This window comes from Pecten maximus, chromosome 1, assembly GCF_902652985.1.
Source record: "Pecten maximus chromosome 1, xPecMax1.1, whole genome shotgun sequence".
NCBI classification, from domain to species: domain Eukaryota; kingdom Metazoa; phylum Mollusca; class Bivalvia; order Pectinida; family Pectinidae; genus Pecten; species Pecten maximus.
The window spans coordinates 29,989,090-30,007,553 of NC_047015.1; the positions used below are offsets into that span (position 1 = coordinate 29,989,090).

The window sequence follows — 18,464 nt, forward strand, 5'->3', positions numbered from 1 at the left end:
TTTGCTGGAAAAATGCAAATATAAATGCTATTTATAAAGGAAAGGGGTCGGTTAATGATTTGTCTAATTATAGGCCTATTTCTATTACATTTTGTTTAGGTAAAATAATAGAAAAAATAATCTTTAAATACTTGTATAATTATTTGAAAGAACACAATATTATCACTAAACATCAATCTGGGTTGATGCCGAATGATTCAACTGTTAACCAACTGTTATCTATTTATCATACTATTGTACAAAGCCTTGCTCAATATAAAGAACTTAGATTTGTTTTCTGTGACAAAAGCAAGGCATTTGATCGTGTTTGGCATGACGGACTTTTACATAAATTACAACTTTATGGTATTAAGGGGAAACTGCTATTTTGGTTTAAAGAATTTTTATATGATCGAAAGCAAAGGGTACAAACTGAGAGATTCATCTCTACATTCAGGTCTGTAAATGCGGGGGTACCCCAGGGCTCGGTCCTCGGTCCAATGTTGTTTTTACTTTATATAAATGATTTAGTTGACTGTGTTACCAATGTTATTAACTTTTTTGCTGATGACACATCACTGTACGCTATAACAGATGATGATCCTAATCAATTAGCTGGGCAATTAACAGATGATTTAACTAATATTAAGAACTAGGCCACCAAATGGGATATCAAGTTCAACCCAAATAAAACTGAATCTGTTATTTTTTCTAAAAAACAAAATTCTAGTCATCCAGACATATATTTTAATAATGAGCCAGTAATTGTGACCTGTACTCATAAACATTTAGGCCTTACATTCAGTGAAGATGCTAGATGGAATGATCACATTAATGACATTTTTCAAAAAGCAAGTAAAAGGTTAAATACTTTAAGGATCATGAAACATCAGCTGGATAGAAAATCATTAAATACTATTTACATTTCTTATATAAGACCAATACTGGAATATGCTGATGTGGTATGGGACAATTGCCCACAAAACTTAAAAGATCTCTTAGAATCTGTCCAACTTGATGCTGCTAGGATAATAACAGAATTGTACAAAGAATTAGGATGGGTAACATTAGAAAGTAGAAGAAAACAACACAAACTACTGTTGATGTACAAAATTCTCCATAATGAATCACCAGACTATTTGAATGATATTGTTGAACCCTATCTCCATGATCCAACCCTTTCTGGATATCCACTTAGATCAGTTAGACTATTTGATCCACCTTTATGCAGAACAATTAATTATTTTAATAGTTTCTTTCCTTACATGTTTAATAAATTCAATATCATTGCTTCTAGTCTAGAAAATGTTCACTCTATATATCAGTTTAAAAAATTAATCTCTCAGCACCATATCCCAAATTCAAATACTACTGATGTTTTCAAACTATTAGAAAATCTAGAGATGAACATTCTTCTCTATCAACTAAGAAATAATGCTAGCAATCTTAACTTCGACCTCTTCATTTCAACAAATTTTATTTCTCAAAGAAGATATTTCTGAAAGAAAAAGGATTGAACAACAGGCATAGCCTATGTAAGTTCTCTCCATTTAGTAACAATGAGTATATACATGTTAACATCATTCATATAATATATAATATAGTGAGATATCAGTTATGTAGGGACAACTCTGAATCGAGTATAATTTGTCGATTTTATTTAATATATTTCATCCAGTTTATTTTTATAAAAAAATTTAAAATCCTGTAACCAAAACAGGATTCCCTCTGCCTGTGGGATACCGACCAGTAAAGTCCATAACAGCTAGGTAGCTGCTGGTCATCCACTCATAAGCTTTGGGGACCAGTCATGGATACAACATTCTGAGTTTTAATTTGATAATGACAGTTAAGAAAGGCAAAATTAGTTAGATAATATATTTAGTGGATTCCGTAAGGTTGCATAGTTGGAGAGTGATTACTTGAATTTGATAGAAGTACGATTGAGAAATGATTATAAGAAAAATAATTAATATAGGGCACGATTATGAGCAATAGAAATATATAAGCAGTAAATATGCAACCAATTTTAATCCACTAATTAATAAGGTTGTCCATACTATATTTCATCTAGTAAGTGTACTAATTCATAACATTCATACTATCATAATTATAATATAAAATAGAATAAATAATATACGTCCATCGGATGGGGGGGGGGGGGGAATGTAGTAAATAACTATAACTATATACTTGCTTGCCGGATAAATGTATATATATGGATGAAAGACAAGTATTTTCAATTTTAGGGTTCAGAATCTATTAGTATCTCTGATATATTCAGTAGTAGCTTCAAAGATAGATAAATTAGTTTGATGATCACACTCACCACAGCCTGATAAGAGTATGTCAAGGCTAAAGTGACTGTGATCTACATCAAACAATTTTTCTTTAAGGATATCTCGAGGTTCACTGTAGTTCCTACAACTTAGAAAAAAGTGAAAAACAGTTTCATATTCATTCCCACATGTACATGATGGTGAATCAATAAGATGATCTCTGTAAAGATCAGAGTTTATATTGCTAGACGAGTTTCGAAGCTGACAAAGTAAGATATTATATTTTCTATTACCTGCATTAATATAAGCAGGGTTTTGAGCAATGTCAAGTGGTATATCACTTACTGTGTTCGATAAAATTTGTTTAAATTGGTACAGCGATGTGATATTTGTCAAGTCAACCCTTGCTGCAAGTTTATTATAGTCATTAAGTGTTGCTGGAATAAAGCTTTTGGCATATATATTTGTTCTACTCATAGGAGTAGTGAAGACTCTTTGATTTCGTAACATGTACAAGTCATTCATATTGTTATAGTGTGGTTCTACTAATTCATTTAAATAATTTGGGGCAGTGCCTGTAAGAATTTTGTAAAGAAGAATAAGTCTATGTTTTTTCCTCCTTGCAGCAAGAGTGTCCCAACCAAGTTCATTATATAATTTATAATGTGAGGTTCCTCTACGCAGTCCGGTAATGGTTCGAGCCGCTTCTAATTGAATAGATTCAAGTAGAGTAGCCTCTTGCTGAGTACAATTATCAAAAATGATATCACCATATTCCAATATAGGCCGAATATAGGCTGTATATATAGTGTTAAGTGTTTTACGGCTCATTTTATATTTTACAGATTTCAATAAGTTTATACATTTATAAGCTTTTGTATAAATATAGTTAATATGGTGATGCCATTTACCATCTTGCGATAAGAATACTCCAAGATGCTTATGATTTGGCACATTTGATATTGTTTCATTTTGAAATATGATATCTGGACATACTATATCCCTTTTCCTGCTAAAGGTTACTGATTCTGTCTTAGAAGGATTGAATTTAATATCCCACTTTTTGGACCATATATTTATGTTTTCGAGATCACTAGCTAGACTATTAGCTGCATCAAGTGAATTGGTTTGTATTACCTTAGAAATTGAAGTATCATCAGCAAATAGCCGTTTCTCATTTGTTATACATTCAACAATATCATTTATATAAATTAGAAACAGAAAAGGACCGAGGACTGATCCCTGGGGGACACCGGCACTTACCTGTCTATACGTGGAGCTGTAACCTTCTGTCATCACTCTATGTTTACGATTACTTAGATAACTCTTGAACCAATTAAGTAACTTACCTTTAATGCCATACATTTCAAGTTTAAATAACAAACCAGGATGCCAGACACGATCAAACGCTTTGCTCACATCACAAAATATTGACCTAATTTCCATTCCTTTATCAAGTTTGTTTATAATTGTATCATACATGGATAATAACTGATAAACAGTTGAGTCACCTGGAATGAACCCAGACTGGTATTTTGTTAATAATTCAAACTCTAATAAATGATTATATAAATGTTTGAAAATTATTTTTTCTAATATTTTACTGAAACAGGAAGTGATAGAAATTGGGCGATAGTTTGAAACATCATTTTTATCACCTTTGCTTTTATATATAGCATTAATATTAGCCAATTTCCAAGACAGAGGAACAGAACCAGTTGACATGGTTTTATTAAATAACATAGTGAGCGGAGTTACTATAGATGGTGTAAGGAGTTTTATAACTTTAGGTATCATTTCATCAGGCCCTGCAGGCTTCCTAGCATTAAGAACTGAAAGTTGATCTCTCACATCCTGTTCATGAAATAAAATGTTGTTAAGTATATTTGGAGACTCAGGAACAGGCGGCAAAGGATCAATGTTATCAGAAGATGTAGAAATAGATGTAAAATAGTCAACAAGGCATTCAGCTTTATCAAATGGGTGAAACAGAGATGTGTTATTGTAGTTTAATGGTGGAATGGTAATTGATTTGTTGTTGATTTTAAGAATAGATTTAGCAGTTTTCCACCATTTTGATGATGAGAGATTTGAGTCATTCAGAGAGTTTTCTAATTTTTCAATGTATAAGGATTTAGAATCACGTATCAATCTGATAGTTTCATTTCTTATATTTCTGAAGCTGGCCCAGTGATTTGGACTATTGGTATGAAGTGCTTTTTTATGGATTCTATTTCTCTGTCTTAACTTTAGCCTTATCTCGTTCGACATCCATGGCTTATCATTAGGACGGATAATTATTTTTTTTCTTGGTATACAGTCATCTACAGCTTTGTTAATAGTATCAACAAGTATGGTGTTAAGATCATCAACATCCTGCTCATCACTTATACTTACCCAGTTCATATCATCAAGTATTTGGTTCATTTTAATGACATCAGCATTATTATATTCTAGAACATATTTACTGTATGCATGTTGTTTAAATATAGAGTAGGCAATGCTAAAATTGATCACAGAATGGTCACTACATATTGGAGGAGTAACACTTACATTTCTCACAATATTGTCATTGTTGGAGAAGATAACATCAATTGAGGTAGAAGAATCTGGAGTTATTCTAGTAGGATCTTTTACATAACTAGACATACCATATTTTACAAGAAGTCTACTTAAGCGAGAGTTTGGTTGGATATTGCTCATATTTACATTTATGTCACCTGTAATAATTATGTCTGCATTTGATTGTCTAGAATTGTCAGTTACATAATGTAGGGAGTTATCGAGTCTGTTCCAATAGTCAATGTTACTGTCAGGAGGTCTATATATGCAACCTAATAAGGTTTTATTATTACCAACAGTTATTTCTGATCATCTTCCAAGATCATCTATCCGATTTACCTGTGTGTTCTTGTAATGCTAGTATTGAAACTGCATACCACTTCTTCTTTGAATGCACTAGATATAATGATATACGTATCATTATCTGTCAAAATACTACACAAGTCACTCATCATGACCACTTACTACTAGATCTTTTTCTCAACGGCTGTGGAAATTGTAATGAAACTGAAAATTTAGCTATTCTCTCTGCAGTATCTAAATACATTTCTGATTCAAAAAGATTTAAATTTCATACTTGATAACTTATAACCATATTGGTATAGTACATATACAAAATGTACATGTATGTAAGCATGTTATGATATAAAAGACATACTTATATTTAGTATTATTTACTATTTATTATTATTTCCTTTAACAAAATATGCATGTGTAGTAAGATATAAATAAAAATGATGTACTTTTTGCATATTGTGATATACTAGTAGTAATGAATGAATTTTTACAAAGATGGTATATATATTGATACCATGAAACTTGTACCATATAATTTAATGCTACTTCCTGCTTCTGCCTACTCTTTTCTATCTATAAGTCATATGGTTGTTTACTATGGAGAGCGTGGCTTGGTGGTCAAAGTATATATATTTCTACCTACATTTTTACATGTAAATATTGTGAGGCAGCTCCTGTTAAATACTATTCTCAGTCAAATAATCATTTCAAACTTTATATTTAACCTTTAATCCAAACAATATAAACTATCTGGTGATATGGAATTTCTAAATTTCATCAGTGGATGGCCAGTGTGATGATGAAATGGACTATGTGGCCTGTCTCTATTGGGATAAGGAAATTCAATATCATCAGATGTTTATTCCATACAGTTTGTATGTTAAATTTTATTCAATTAGGATATAAATGCCTATTCCGTCTTTTTGCTTTAAATGACGTTTTACCTAGAGTATTCTCTTCATAAAACAAAATTAATACTAATCTAATGGAGCTGCCTCTTTGTTAAGCATTGAGATTATAATATGTAATGTATTATAAAATGTCCATGTTTGTACCATTGTGTATGTTACTGTTTTGGGAGAGGACTTATATAGGCTTTGCCTGTTGTCCAATCCTATTGTCCTTGTGTCAATAAAATGTTTTGAAATAAAATGAAATTTACCTCTACATGTACATCTGTACGTCACTCACATTTCACCTCGCTATATTTGTAATACAGTTGTTTTTTTGTTCAGTGTTCCAAAATATGAATACAATCAATCAAAACGTTCTCGTAAGCAAAGTGAACATTTTATTTTTACAGAATCATGGTACAGTATGTAAACGGAATGGAATGTGGTTTTATAACGACACCGCGCCAACCCCTCATGGATATTGGTCGTCCGGCGTCCCGATACTGTGGGACTGTCTAGGGCTATAATATCACATTTCACATATCTTCGTCACAGAAAAGACATCTTGAATAACGCCGAGTCTTCTCTAAATCAAATCATATTCCCCTGATATATCAATCCCCTATCTCAGTGTATTTTCTCGCTAGCTGTAAGATTGTCTACGACAGAATGTAACGTTTAATATCGTTGATAGTGTATTTTATTTTTCTCATCAATGTCTGTTTTCTTAATAGAGGAATGTTTCCCCATTATAGATGACTATTTGATTTGTTACTTTCCAAAATAATTATGCATCTTCTTAATAACTATATTTCACCTAGTATGTATCATTATCAGTATGTACCATTGTCAGTATGTATCATTATCAGTATGTATCATTATCAGTATGTATCATTGTCAGTATGTATCATTGTCAGTATGTCTCCTCACTCTCAGTATGTATCATTATCGGTATGTACCATTGTCAGTATGTATCATTATCAGTATGTATCATTATCAGTATGTATCATTATCGGTATGTACCATTGTCAGTATGTATCATTATCAGTATGTATCATTATCAGTATGTCTCCTCACTCTCAGTATGTACCATTGTCAGTATGTATCATTATCAGTATGTATCATTATCGGTATGTACCATTGTCAGTATGTATCATTATCAGTATGTATCATTATCAGTATGTCTCCTCACTCTCAGTATGTACCATTATCAGTATGTATCATTGTCAGTATGTACCATTGTCAGTATGTATCATTGTCAGTATGTATCATTGTCAGTATGTATCATTGTCAGTATGTATCATTATCGGTATGTACCATTGTCGGTATGTATCATTATCAGTATGTATCATTATCGGTATGTATCATTGTCAGTATGTATCATTATCAGTATGTATCATTATCAGTATGTATCATTATCAGTATGTACCATTATCAGTATGTATCATTATCAGTATGTCTCCTCACCCTCAGTATGTATCATTATCAGTATGTATCATTATGAGTATGTATCATTATCAGTATGTATCATTGTCAGTATGTCTCATTATCAGTATGTATCATTGTCAGTATGTCTCATTATCAGTATGTATCATTATCAGTATGTATCATTGTCAGTATGTATCATTATCAGTATGTATCATTATCAGTATGTATCATTATCAGCATGTATCATTATCAGCATGTATCATTATCAGTATGTCTCCTCTCTCTCAGTATGTATCATTATCAGTATGTATCATTATCAGTATGTATCATTATCAGTATGTCTCCTCACTCTCAGTATGTACCATTGTCAGTATGTATCATTGTCAGTATGTATCATTATCAGTATGTATCATTATCAGTATGTATCATTGTCAGTATGTATCATTATCAGTATGTATCATTATCAGTATGTATCATTATCGGTATGTACCATTGTCAGTATGTATCATTATCAGTATGTATCATTATCAGTATGTATCATTATCAGTATATATCATTATCAGTATGTATCATTATCAGTATGTACCATTATCAGTATGTATCATTATCAGTATGTCTCCTCACCCTCAGTATGTATCATTATCAGTATGTATCATTATCATTATCAGTATGTATCATTATCAGCATGTATCATTATCAGCATGTATCATTATCAGCATGTATCATTATCAGTATGTCTCCTCTCTCTCAGTATGTATCATTATCAGTATGTATCATTATCAGTATGTATCTTTATTAGTATGTATCATTATCAGTATGTATCATTGTCGGTATGTCTCATTATCAGTATGTATCATTATCAGTATGTATCATTGTCAGTATGTATCATTGTCAGTATGTATCATTATCAATATGTATCATTATCAGTATGTATCATTGTCAGTATGTCTCATTATCAGTATGTATCATTATCAGTATGTATCATTGTCAGTATGTCTCCTCACTCTCAGTATGTACCATTGTCAGTATGTATCATTATCAGTATGTATCATTATCAGTATGTATCATTGTCAGTATGTATCATTATCAGTGTGTATCATTATCAGTATGTATCATTATCAGTGTGTATCATTATCAGTATGTATCATTATCAGTATGTCTCCTCACTCTCAGTATGTACCATTGTCAGTATGTATCATTATCAGTATGTATCATTATCAGTATGTATCATTGTCAGTATATATATGTATCATTATCAGTATGTATCATTATCAGTATGTATCATTGTCAGTATGTATCATTATCAGTATGTATCATTATCAGTATGTATCATTATCAGTATGTATCATTATCAGTATGTATCATTATCAGTATGTATCATTATCAGTATGTATCATTGTCAGTATGTATAATTGTCAGTATATATATGTATCATTATCAGTATGTATCATTATCAGTATGTATCATTGTCAGTATGTATCATTATCAGTATGTATCATTATCAGTATGTATCATTATCAGTATGTATCATTATTAGTATGTATCATTATCAGTATGTATCTTTATCAGTATATATATGTATCATTATCAGTATGTATCATTATCAGTATGTATCATTATCAGTATTTATCATTGTCAGTATGTACCATTGTCAGTATGTATCATTATCAGTATGTCTCCTCACTCTCAGTTTGCCCCTCCCCCCCCCCCCCCCCCCCCCCCTCCCCCTCAATATAAATTCGTCAGATCAGTTTCAGCATGCCATGAATACCATTGTACATTTGGCAATATGTCCTCTCTCTCCGTTAATGGTTCCTCGCTGTCAGTATGTCTTCTAACTACGTGTACGTGTGTTTTTTCTGACAATTTAGTGTATCTGATACTAGTTTTTCCCATATGTAGTTCTTCATATGAGAACTTACTTTAGTTGAGGATATACGACTATTCTGAATGTAATCACACGCGTGTGGGGGGCTGTCTAGGTAAAACGTGAACCCAGGCACGTCGACCACCTCGGCACTGATCACCTTAGCCAGGATACCCGTAATGTATGCGTCCTCAATGGGGATATACGGCATAAAGTGTGACGTTCTAAATAAGGTCGCTGCGACGTTGGCGGAAATGACATATGTGTTACCGGCAGTGTATGGTGGGTAATGTGGGAATGGGTAGTCTTTGTTCTCCACCTTCCATCTCCCTATACGTTTAACAATGCCACCGGTGTTCACGTGCCCCAGTACGACACCCTGGTAGGCCGGGTGTCGGGTTTGTGCCAAGACGTCCAATAGTTTGGGGATGTGTACGAAGGTATCCTCGTCCGCCTTCAACACGTATTGGGCGTCGGCACAATGCGTCGATACCCAGTGTAGACCCATCAACATCTTCCGAGTCAAGTTTGAATACGTATCACTAAAATCAGCCTGTACAACATCGCCATACACTTCACTTTCCAACTGTGCAACTCTGTTGTTTTTCATGGCGGGATCCTCACCAAATAGGAACACGAGTTTTGTGGTGACGTTGATATGATATCGAGGCCAGTGGTTTCCCTTAGCAACACTTCCCCATGAATTACGTATGGCTCGACGTTCCTCCACGTGTGTTTGTATAGATGGAATGAGGATGACCAAATACACTGAGCTTTCTCCTGAGCAAATTGACGAACCGGGAACAATATATCTAAATGAAAAGGGATTCACTTTTTCTGTTCTGGGAATAAAGTATTGTGCATACTGTTCATCCCTTGAAAATTGAGAAAAACATCTCGTTCCAGTACATGCTTGCGATACGGGTCGGTGGAGAGCGGTATGAGTCTTTTTGGGTTGCGTTTCCTGACTCTCCGAAACTCGCAGGGATGTCATACATAGCGAAAAGAGCACTACCCCGCAAACCACAACGCCGGCTCGCATCAACAGGCGGAGAGTATACGGTAGTCGTTGTTGCGAAACTGCCATTTTATCCTGGAAAAAATACAGAAGTTTATTTATCTTTAATCCGAATGAGTTATTAAGGAATATTTCTACATGCCCTTTTCGAATTATTAATATGCAGATTTGTCATTTTTCAAAAATTAACATCAAACATCAAACCGAAAAAATAATTTCATTTGTTAATATATTATAGTCACTTTTACAAAACTTCGTAATTATATATATCCTAAATAATCAACGTTATCAAATACTGCGAATATGTGTGATTGCTGTGTGGGGCATTTCATTGTCTAGTGGCCGTATTATACACCAATATTAAGCTGCGGTGAAAACATTGTAATTGTTCTGATTGTCGGCCGATACATGTCCAGTTATAATTTCAGAAGTACAAATGTACCTACCAGTTGTAATGATGTGTAACTAGCACGCTAGGCCTTCCATATCAAAAACAACACATAGTTGTAATATTCCAGAAAGCCTCAGCGAAACATACGACTTTCTCTCATTTAGAATTACACTTTAGTTAGGACGTCGTGCCTGTGTACGATGTACGTGTATGTACTATAAATACACACTGTAGCCACGGCTTGTTATCGCTTCACCTCCTCCACACACAGATCCCCGTCATCACACACGTGTGGGACTCACAATTCCGTATGAGCTATAATTCTACACGTTAGCCCAAAGACTACATGTTTACATGTAAACATTGGCTATACCTGGTCTGATCATGCGCTAAACCGCTCTATATGTATACCTTACTATGGGGATCACATTGTGTACTCTCGTGCGACACTCACGTCGTTAATTAGGAAGTTTTTATGTAAAACCGGAAGTATACACGTATGTTCTTTGTTTCCTCTCGGAGAAAGTTTACATTGGACTTACCGTAGCAGCCCTCCTTTGGGATCCTTTAGTACTAAATGGCCATTGTTTGAGTATGTTCTGATCCAAGTTTGGACTCCTTTCCGTGAAAACGAGTCCAGACATTTGTCTAGCGAACTCAATCTGGTGCTACTGCAGCTGAAAACCAACCTTGATTGGGAACTTATTTGGTCACGTGACTCACTGATGGTTATGTACCCCTCGCCGTTACTTCCTGTTTCTGAACTTGAGCAGTAATATGATACATTGCGGTACTTATATATAACAGCAGTCATTCACCACTTATATATATGTATATTAATTATCAATAATTGTCGTAACAGATTACTACTGTTACATCACAGCGGTAATCCAGTTAAATAACAAGAATAGTTGTAATAAAATATATCGAAAATTTGAAGAAACTTGTAGGTTCTTTTCTAATATTATTATTATTTACTTTTGGGGAGAGGAGTTCTAATAAAAGTGTATCCTTTTAGATAGCAACGCTACCTATATTTGTAGATAGGTATAACACATTCTGATAATTGTGGCAATTGGAGGTAAATTATAAGATTTTGGCTATAACAAATTGAATCTTTTAAATGACAGTGCATGGTAAAAGATTAACGTTTCATAAGTATAGTTAGTAGTACATGTAATTTTAGATAGATTATCATTTTTAAATTAGCGATGATAAAGTACGGTGGTATAATTTAAGTCGATATCTTAAAACAAGAGCAATAACGTTAACGTATAATTATAAATATAGGGATATTCCTTTGATTTTCCTACAATTAACAGATCACACACTTAAACATAGACTACAATTAACAGATCACACACTAAAACATAGACTACAATTTACAGATCACACACTTAAACATAGACTACAATTTAAACACTTAAACATAGACTACAATTTAAACACTAAAACAAAGACTACAATTAACAGATCACACACTAAAACATAGACTACAATTTACAGATCACACACTTAAACATAGACTACAATTAAACACTAAAACATAGACTACAATTTACAAATCACACACTAAATTATAGACTACAATTAACAGATCACACACTAAACATAGACTACAATTTAAATATCACACACTTCAACATAGACTACAATTAACAGATCACGCACTAAAACATAGACTACAATTTACAGATCACACACTTAAACATAGACTACAATTTAAATATCGCACACTTAAACATAGACTACAATTTACAGATTAGATAATATTACATAGACTACAATTTACAGATTAGGTAATATTACATAGACTACAATTTACAGATTAGATAATATTACATAGACTACAATTTACAGATTAGATAATATTACATAGACTACAATTTACAGATTAGATAATATTACATAGACTACAATTTACAGATTAGATAATATTACATATGCCAATTATCCGGATGCTCTGATTTTATAAAAGATATAAAGTATTTCTCAGTACTTCGTGATGTTCTAATTAAGGCATATTATTATTTGTTTGAATATCTTATTGATTTATTGATTGATTGATCTATTGTCAATGTTAAGAAAATTTGTTAATTTTAATGTATTTTGTATCGTCTTTAAGTTCTAAAATGATATGTATTTATATAAGGCAATAATTGAATTACTGGTAAATGTGTACAAAATGTAATAATAGATAAACTAAGGACCCTCGATTTCGGCAAATACCCGTAGGTCGACCGGGTAGAAAAAAAAGATGGCTATGGGCTTCGGCATTAACACTTGATATGATACTGTATTGACCTCAAATTGTATATCATGATCCGCCACTCGGCCAATGATACATCTGTACATTGCCAGATACCTTACTGATATGCGAACATCATTATTTTAATAGGTACAAATGATCTTACTAAGAGTTGTATTTTTATAGTGATTAGTAAAACGACAGCTGATTATACAGGACACAAAACCGTCTAGCTTCAGGTGATGAGGCAGACACCATAATTATTCACCTCAGGAAGTACATCCCATAGGTGATTTCCGATGCCATTAAGAAAATGGACAATTCATTTAATGCATTTGATGAAGGCATATACATAATTAATCACATCCATAATGGACTCGGCTGGACCGACTCTCACTCAGTATCCTTCGTGAACTGGCGGCCAAAGACAAGATGGCCGCCTACCAGTTTTCTGTGTAATTCCTACAGGCTTCCAGGCTAAAGGACCAACTTACAAACTGTTTTCTGATAACTTTCAGTCAAATGAATTGGAACGATACGTGTTTTCACGGAGAGCATCCTCGTGACATCTACTGTTACCCGGACTCACCGGTATGTGTTACACCGGCATTGGTAGGTCTCCAGATACTTTTCCTTGTCTGCGTCATGATACTAAGTGTGACGTCATGTACACTGCTAATCTACGTCGTACATCGGACGAGGTCGATGTCGATATCGATGAAGACGTGTATCATTAGTCTGTCGACTGCCTACATTTTGTCGTCCGTGTATCCAATTCCTATTCTGTGCTACTCCATCATCTATTCGCATCTCGTCATTGCCGACGCTGTGTGTCGCTCGTCTCCGCTGGTTGTCATGGTGACGTCCATATCCACTAACTGGACACTAGCTTTGGTAGGTTTGGACAGATTCCTCACTATCTTCCGTCCATTCACCTACCCTATAACTATGAACCTCCGTAAAAGTGTGGCGATGGTGGTATCTGCGTGGTTAATCGGTGTGGTGTTCGCCACACAGCCATGTTTTGGGTGGAGAGACGTAGGTATATGTTTCCAGCCAAGGGCACTACAGATCTGTGGAATCACGTGGAATACATCTAAAGTGTTCTCCTACGTCACGTGGTCTCTGACCGTCGCAGCGCCGTTCTGTCTCCTTGTGTTTTGTTATTCCAAGATTGCACTGTTGGCGAAGTCATTGATAGACCCTGAACGCGGAGAAAATGTCATACGAATACCACGTACATGTAGCAACAACGTCCGCCCTGAACGTCGACTTGTGCGCAGGAGATCGGTCACCGCATGCCTTAAGACATTCAAAATAGTTATCATCAACATCGGTAAGATACATACATTTTACCGTCACTGTTATTTCTGAAATTACGATACAATCAAAATGTAATTATTGATGTTATCAATATAACAATTATTCATGTATTGAACAAAATACAGATTTACTCGGTGATAGTTTGATAGACATTTTATATCAATGTACAGTTATTACCAGGAATATTGAATCCGTTAAAAAGGTCAGTTTGAAATATCACAGACCTGTAACTCCTTCCCTGAGTTAAACCCCCCACCCCCCACCCATCGTGTCTGAAACAGAGCCACGCCTTACCGTCACAGCCTTCATTATGTATATCCGCCCTTGCCTTTTCATATTCGCACAAAGGAACAAATATTACCATTACGTCACTCCAGTTCAGCAAATTCCAAGTCATTGCCATCTGAATAAATACGTACCTTATCAAGTCCGCCTTTGTCAGCGGCCTTTCTTAGACCATACTTCCCGTCCCTGCTTCGAAAGAGAAGCACCATCTTGCCTCCAATTTGCTTCTTCCCGACCCTAAATGCATGTTTAGGCGAGATATTGCCCAACCTGTCTGTTCCACACTATCTTTCCCCTACCACTCGCCTATTTCCGACCATCCCTGTTGTGGAAGCTGTATTTAGGAACCATCTATCTTGCTCCTATACGTGCTGTATATAAGAGGTCTCACAAATGTAGTCCACCGCTTTGGCGGATCTGTTAGCTCCTTTTCCAGAGCTATGTTACCCTGTTCCGCTCTGATTTCAGGGTGGAACTCGAAAATTTCCAGAAACGGTCTTAAAAATAACTACATGTACTAATAAACATTCTAATTGATAAATGGTTTTGTAAAGCATCACTCAAATGATATTGAATTCGACAAAAATCACTTGCATCCTCATGTGTACAATTCTGGGTCATTGAAACAGTATGGTGGCTTCAGTAAGAAACAGACAATACAATACACAGCACTTTCAATACCGTTCCGCTTGTTCTGTGAAGTACCTCAATACGATTTTAGATAAACCGGTTTTGACCTTAAGAGGTCACATTCAAAACAGATATAGCAGTATTTATGAGTGAATCAGTATTGCAACTATTACAAACGCCAATCATGCCTGCTTTTTTTATATACATGTACTTATGGACATAAGTTTTGGGAACGTGTGTACTAGTCAAATCTTGATTAGGTAAGGAACTTATGATTTATGATAACCTTTCGAACTGCGTTATGTGATGTTTCCTAGCAGAGTGAACAATCAGCTGAGGAAATTAAAGGTAACACGGCGTCTATCGAAAGCTCTATACTCTAACTGTGCTGTGTCCTGTAGGTGCTCTATACTCTAACAGTGTTGTGTCCTGTATATTGTAGGCACCATCTGTCTGTGCTGGGTACCCTATTCCGTGCTGTCTGTGATGAGCCTAGACGCAAACAGAGCTGGTATTACCTACAGTCAGGACTTCATCGGCTATTGTTTACTCTTCCTACCTAACTTTGTTAATCCTATTGTTTTCATCGGCTTTAACAAGGACTACAGGGACAGCGTCACTCGGCTGTGGAACCGGATGTGGGGTACAGTAAGGAATACCTCGGGTGTGTCGGCCTATGAACGTTCACGTCGTACGCTCGACTCCACACAGTACGATTACACGACCACAACTGCGAATGTGAGAGTACGAACAGTGAGACAAGTGTCTATACGTCATATGTAGTGAACTTTGATCAGCATTGTCACACAAGTAAAGAGTATGTTTAGTAACGAGGGTTATATTGTATGTTGGGTAAAGAGTGTGTGGTAGTAAAGGGTTAAGTGCCAGATAGAATGTTAGATACATGTATCTACGATTGTTATTTTGTTCTCAAACTTACATATTCTGCTTTCGTTATTGCTGCATGCATAAATCTAGAACATATACCATTTCTGACAGAAAATTATTGTTCATTTTTATTTAATAGTTAATAAAATCTACTCATATTTTGTTTTATATAACAGACAAATAAATCCAAGTTTTCAACAAAAAACAAAAAAAAAAAAATTAAAAAAAAAAATTAACTACAAAAAAAGTTATATTATAATCTTCCTATTTTGGGATCTGCCTCGCAGTACCATGTTTTTCTGTTGATGTTTTTCCTGTAACTAAATAAGCGTTCTGGTTCCAAAGAAAACTCACCAAAGTCCCATTGTGTGGTTAATTATTCCTCACAGTCATCAAGAAGCTATCTTCCCACGTCGCTGAGGTTCAGTTTGACATTAGACATTTGACATTTGGACTCCACAGCAATTACAAGTAGGAAGCGAAATATATTAAGTTGGTGTGATTTGTTTCCTTTCACCTCGATATACCGGTAAAATACTTATTTGTTTTGATTTGTTATCTCACCAAGGTCATTGCCAAAAATAAAATTTGTTTTGGCCTAAGGACCAAAATGGTATTAAACTTTGACCCTGTGGCCTTGATCTTTGGTCAGTTAACATCTTGTTTAAACCAAACCACAGAAAATTGACCTTAATCTTTAACCTTTGAAGCCAGTTGACTCAGTAAAGTTGACCTTTAACCTCGAAAAAGTCAGGTGACTTATTGTTAATCTCTATTTTTGATTCATGTCATAATTAAACTATGTATATTTGACCTTGACCTTGACATTTGACACAGTGAACCTGGCCTATGGTGAGCTGACTGCGTATTTAATTCAAACCAACATTCTTCATAATGTCATAGCAAAATATTCATTAGTAAAAAAAATACTATGTGTGACCTCGATCTTGACCTTGACCTTTGGCACAGTGGCCATGGCATGCGATCAGTTGACTCTATGTTTAATCCCGATCAACTTGACTTCATACTGTCATAGCAAAATGTTCACAAGTGAAAAAATACTAAATTTGACCCTGACCCTGGCCTTTGACCTTGACTTTTTACCCTATTGGACTCCGCCGTTCAGGGCCCCTTGACCAGGTGAGTTAAACATAGAATCATCTTAACAATATGTTAATCAAACATTTTCAGAAAGTTCCATCCTGGGAAGTTAAGTAAAGATTCCACTACATCTTAATTATCTGTTCTGAACAGAGCAAATCGAAATCGGCAAAAGGTAATCATTTGATACATGTACAATCTCGGAAATAAACACAGCAGAGTCATACGCTAATTAATGGTACAGTCTCGGAAGTGAACACGGATAAGTCATACGCTAATTAATGGTACAGTCTTGGAAGTGAACCGGGAGGAGTCATACACTAATTAATGGTACAGTCTTGGAAGTGACACGGAGGAGTCATACACTAATTAATGGTACAGTCTCGGAAGTGAACACGGAGGAGTCATACGCTAATTAATGATACAGTCTCGGAAGTGAACACGGAGGAGTCATACACTAATTAATGATACAGTCTCGGAAGTGAACACAGAGGAGTCATACACTAATTAATGATACAGTCTCGGAAGTGATCACGGAGGAGTCATACAGTATCGTTTGAGTTTTTAGTTTGTGTGTAATCGTAAATATTCCCTTTTTAACTTGTGAACAAACAAAAAAAGAAATCAAAAGGTAGTACAATTTGTAATACCAGAAACATATATATAACATATAGAGAATGAGACATCATAACATCAATGATTGGTTTAGTAATTATTTCTTAATCTAGTAGCTTCATGTATATATTTTCCTAGAGAACACAGTTCCTTTACATTTTCTACTCTGAATAGCTGAATTAATTTAAAAACAGATGGGTTATTCCAGTAATAACGTTTGATGCACTTTTTCCTTAAATTTCTATAACTACATGTATTACATTCAAGAATAAAATGATATTCGTCTTCAATTTGTCTAGTATTACACATATTACAAAATCGTCTTAATCTTGGAGCTTCAATGCCTAAACAATGCGCAGATAGACGTATCTTAGTAAGACAAATTCTATTTTTTTAGGAATATATTTGGTAAGATAAAATGGTAGTGTGACAGTGTCCACAAGATGTTTATATATATGATATTTTTAGGATGACTCCAATAGATGATGAAGGTGTTGCTGAGCTTGGTCAAAAATTATCTACTTAATAACTGGCAAAATATCGTCTATATAGCTTAAATACATTTGCTGGTTTTCCCACACATATCCAAAACCAAGCGAAAAAAGTTCATTTTTAACAAAAGTTACCCAATTGAAACAATTTCTTGTATTACAATTTCTT

The 18,464-nt window shown here is 34.5% G+C and overlaps 2 protein-coding genes across 3 annotated transcripts; one reads left to right on the plus strand and one right to left on the minus strand.

Annotated features, from left to right (window-relative positions):
• Positions 1 to 9,168: 9,168 nt before the first annotated feature.
• On the minus strand, positions 9,169 to 11,590 carry LOC117329758 (beta-1,3-galactosyltransferase 1-like). Of its 2 annotated transcripts, none has more exons than XM_033887885.1 (2): positions 11,257 to 11,590; positions 9,169 to 10,398 (listed from the first exon to the last, which is right to left on the minus strand). In XM_033887885.1, exons 1-2 carry the CDS (start codon positions 11,356 to 11,358, stop codon positions 9,277 to 9,279), a joined length of 1,224 nt encoding a protein of 407 aa, XP_033743776.1. In that variant the 5' UTR covers positions 11,359 to 11,590; the 3' UTR covers positions 9,169 to 9,276. The 2 variants fall into 2 exon arrangements, with proteins under 2 accessions (XP_033743776.1, XP_033743784.1); XM_033887893.1 differs by lacking the exon at positions 11,257 to 11,590 and adding an exon at positions 10,770 to 10,920.
• A 1,799-nt stretch (positions 11,591 to 13,389) lies between these two features.
• On the plus strand, positions 13,390 to 16,030 carry LOC117326437 (violet-sensitive opsin-like). The gene is made up of 2 exons (XM_033883220.1): positions 13,390 to 14,298; positions 15,643 to 16,030. The coding sequence occupies exons 1-2, from the start codon at positions 13,485 to 13,487 to the stop codon at positions 15,981 to 15,983; spliced, it is 1,155 nt and encodes a 384-aa protein (XP_033739111.1). The 5' UTR covers positions 13,390 to 13,484; the 3' UTR covers positions 15,984 to 16,030.
• Positions 16,031 to 18,464: the final 2,434 nt, after the last annotated feature.